We start from the raw sequence: 3,070 nt of genomic DNA, 5'->3' as shown, positions 1-3,070 counted from the left end.
AATTAAATAAAATAACAAACAATCAAATAAAACAAATAATCAACCAAATAAAATAACAACACTTAAATAAAACAATTCATCACACTTAATATTTAAATCAAATAAATCACAAAATTTAAATAATCTAAAAAAAAATATTTGGTGCACTACACTTTTTCTCTATCTGCATAAAAGATAACATTGCTACTTTAAATGGTCGTGTTCGGCTTATAAAAATGTCATATATGCTAAGCGACCATCAATCCGTGGGTGGTTGGGTACGACTCCACTATCTTTCTATCTTTAAAAATGATTTATTTATTTTTTAAAAAAGAAGGCTTAAAATGTGAGCTTTTGAATTTATATGACAAACTCTTATTTTCTTGCATTATTAGTCCAAGTCAATAAAACCTTATAATAAAAGTGCACGTTTTTTAATATTAGTCTTTCAATTTGAGTCTGTCTGAAAACTTCAACTACTCATCCTACGAAAACTAAATACTTTTCTCTTAAAATAATCCCACTGACCCTATGTGAAAATTTAACCAAAGCAAACTCTACTGCGAAAAGGGACCGAAACTTCCTATTCTCCTAATGCAGATATCCCTGCATATAAATATACTAAGATCACAACCCATTTCTTGCATCGAAAGAGAGTAGAACACAACTACTGAACCCAATATTGTTCTCTCTTATCTCACCCTCTCTCACACCTACGTACATAAACTAAGTTCTAGAGACAAAGAAAGCTGAACTAGTGATACAGCTATATATATATTTACCAACAAAAAAAAGGTAATATATATCCATATTCATTCATTCAAATGGGTAGACCCCTCGACTTTGAATTTCCCCAAAACAACGCTCTTTCAAACATGGCCGCCGGCGTAAGCAATAGCCCCTTGGACCCCGAGGAGTTCCGGCGCCAAGGCCACATGGTGATCGATTTCATCGCCGATTACTACAAAAACATCGAGAAGTACCCAGTTCTTAGCCAAGTCGAACCGGGTTACCTCAAAAAACGTCTCCCGACATCGGCACCTCTCTATCCGGAATCCATCGAGACGATTCTTGGTGACGTCCAGGACCACATAGTTCCGGGCATAACCCACTGGCAGAGCCCCAACTACTTCGCATACTTCCCTTCCAGCGGCAGCATTGCAGGCTTCCTCGGCGAAATGCTTGCCACCGGCTTCAATGTCGTTGGATTCAACTGGATGTCGTCTCCGGCCGCCACCGAGCTGGAGAGCATAGTCATGGACTGGCTGGGCCAGATGCTCAGGCTGCCTAAGTCTTTTCTCTTCTCTGGTAACGGAGGTGGTGTCCTACAAGGAACCACCTGCGAGGCAATCTTGTGTACACTCGTCGCTGCCAGAGACCGAACCCTCAAAGTCATTGGAAACGACAATATCGGAAAGCTCGTCGTTTATTGTTCGGACCAAACTCATTGCGCTTTCAAGAAAGCCGCACAGATTGCTGGGATCCACCCCAACAACTTTCGAGTCATCCCCACAACGCTGTCGTCCTCCTTTTCCATGTGTCCCAAGGCTTTGCAAAACACCATAACTGCCGATGTTGAGGCTGGACTCGTCCCCACGTTTCTACTGGCAACCATTGGGACAACGTCCACAACGGCCGTCGACCCCCTCGGCCCTCTATGCGATGTGGCAAAAGATTACGGAATGTGGGTCCATGTCGACGCGGCCTATGCTGGGAGCATCTGTATTTGCCCAGAATTCCGGCACTTCATCGACGGAGTGGAAGGAGCCAACTCCTTCAGCTTCAACGCCCACAAATGGTTCTTCACCACCTTGGATTGCTGCTGCCTTTGGGTCAAAGACCCCGCAGCGTTGACACAATCATTGTCTACGGATCCGGAGTATCTGAAGAACAAGGCCACCGAATCAAAGCAAGTGGTTGACTATAAAGACTGGCAACTGGCTCTGAGCAGACGATTCCGTTCTCTCAAACTCTGGCTCGTACTCCGAAGCTATGGAGTGGAGAAACTACGTGGGTTTCTCCGAAGCCATGTGAAGATGGCCAAGCTGTTCCAGGGTTTTGTGGAAGCCGACGAGAGATTTGAGGTTGTGGTTCCGAGGAATTTCGCCACCGTGTGTTTCAGAATAAGGCCATCCGGAATAATAGCTAGTAGTAAAAGTAATGTGGTATTGTGTGAGATAACCAATAATAATAATGGCAGCCTCAGGAATACTAGTAGTGATGTGATCCAGAAGAATAAGATGGTATCGGTGAATGAGGTGAACAACAAGCTGATGGACTCCATTAACGGGTCAGGTGGGATCTACATGACCCATTCGGTTGTTGGTGGTATCTTTTTGCTGCGTTTTGCGGTCGGAGCCAGCCTCACGGAGTAGTCTCATGTCATTCAGGCTTGGAACGTAGTCAAACAACATGCAGACGCCATACTCAACTCCCACTCCCACTAGCAATTTCAATTTCTTTCTTTATTTTGACCGGTCAACTATGATGGTTATTTCCTTGTCCATACATACAATTTTTCAAGTTCTTCGTATAAAATATTTTCTTTTACGTACACAATTAATGTACGAACTCTTCATCCTTTATATTTCTATACATATTTTTTAATTAATAATAAGAAACATATTATTCTTTTTATTTTATTATGAATAATTCGAAATGACTATTTCACATGGCCCCTAGGGCAATTCTATATTTTATACATACGTATACATGCCCTATCATTATGAAAAGCCAAAATTTACAAAGGAAAATTTGAGTTTTAATGCAATAAGTGACACTCTATTTGAAAAATACCATATCCCTATAAGCCTCTTGTATTAGTGCTACTAATGCCGTTACTACCCAAAATACCCCTGGCATAATTTTCTCAAACTCTCTGTATTCTCTCTCAAAATACCCGAACCAAGCAAACTTTGAAATCGATAGGCATTGATTGAATCCGTAGAACCCAACCTTCATTGTCTTCCACGACCACGAACAAGGGCTCCCAAAGGGTCGGACTTGACGATCGGAGAAGGGGAAGGAGAAAACGTCGAGCAAGCCGACCAAATTCTTAGGAAACAACCTCAAAGAAAGCGAAGGTGAGGGA

The 3,070-nt window shown here is 42.1% G+C and overlaps 1 protein-coding gene across 1 annotated transcript; it reads left to right on the top strand.

Moving 5' to 3' along the window:
- The first annotated feature begins 628 nt into the window (after positions 1-628).
- On the top strand, positions 629-2,616 carry LOC133824183 (tyrosine decarboxylase 1-like). Its single transcript, XM_062257056.1, has one exon. The coding sequence runs from the start codon at positions 804-806 to the stop codon at positions 2,352-2,354; it is 1,551 nt and encodes a 516-aa protein (XP_062113040.1). The 5' UTR covers positions 629-803; the 3' UTR covers positions 2,355-2,616.
- The last annotated feature ends 454 nt before the right edge of the window (positions 2,617-3,070 follow it).

Source organism: Humulus lupulus, chromosome 3 (assembly GCF_963169125.1).
Source record: "Humulus lupulus chromosome 3, drHumLupu1.1, whole genome shotgun sequence".
Lineage (NCBI taxonomy): Eukaryota > Viridiplantae > Streptophyta > Magnoliopsida > Rosales > Cannabaceae > Humulus > Humulus lupulus.
This window is presented reverse-complemented; position numbering and strand designations above follow the sequence as displayed.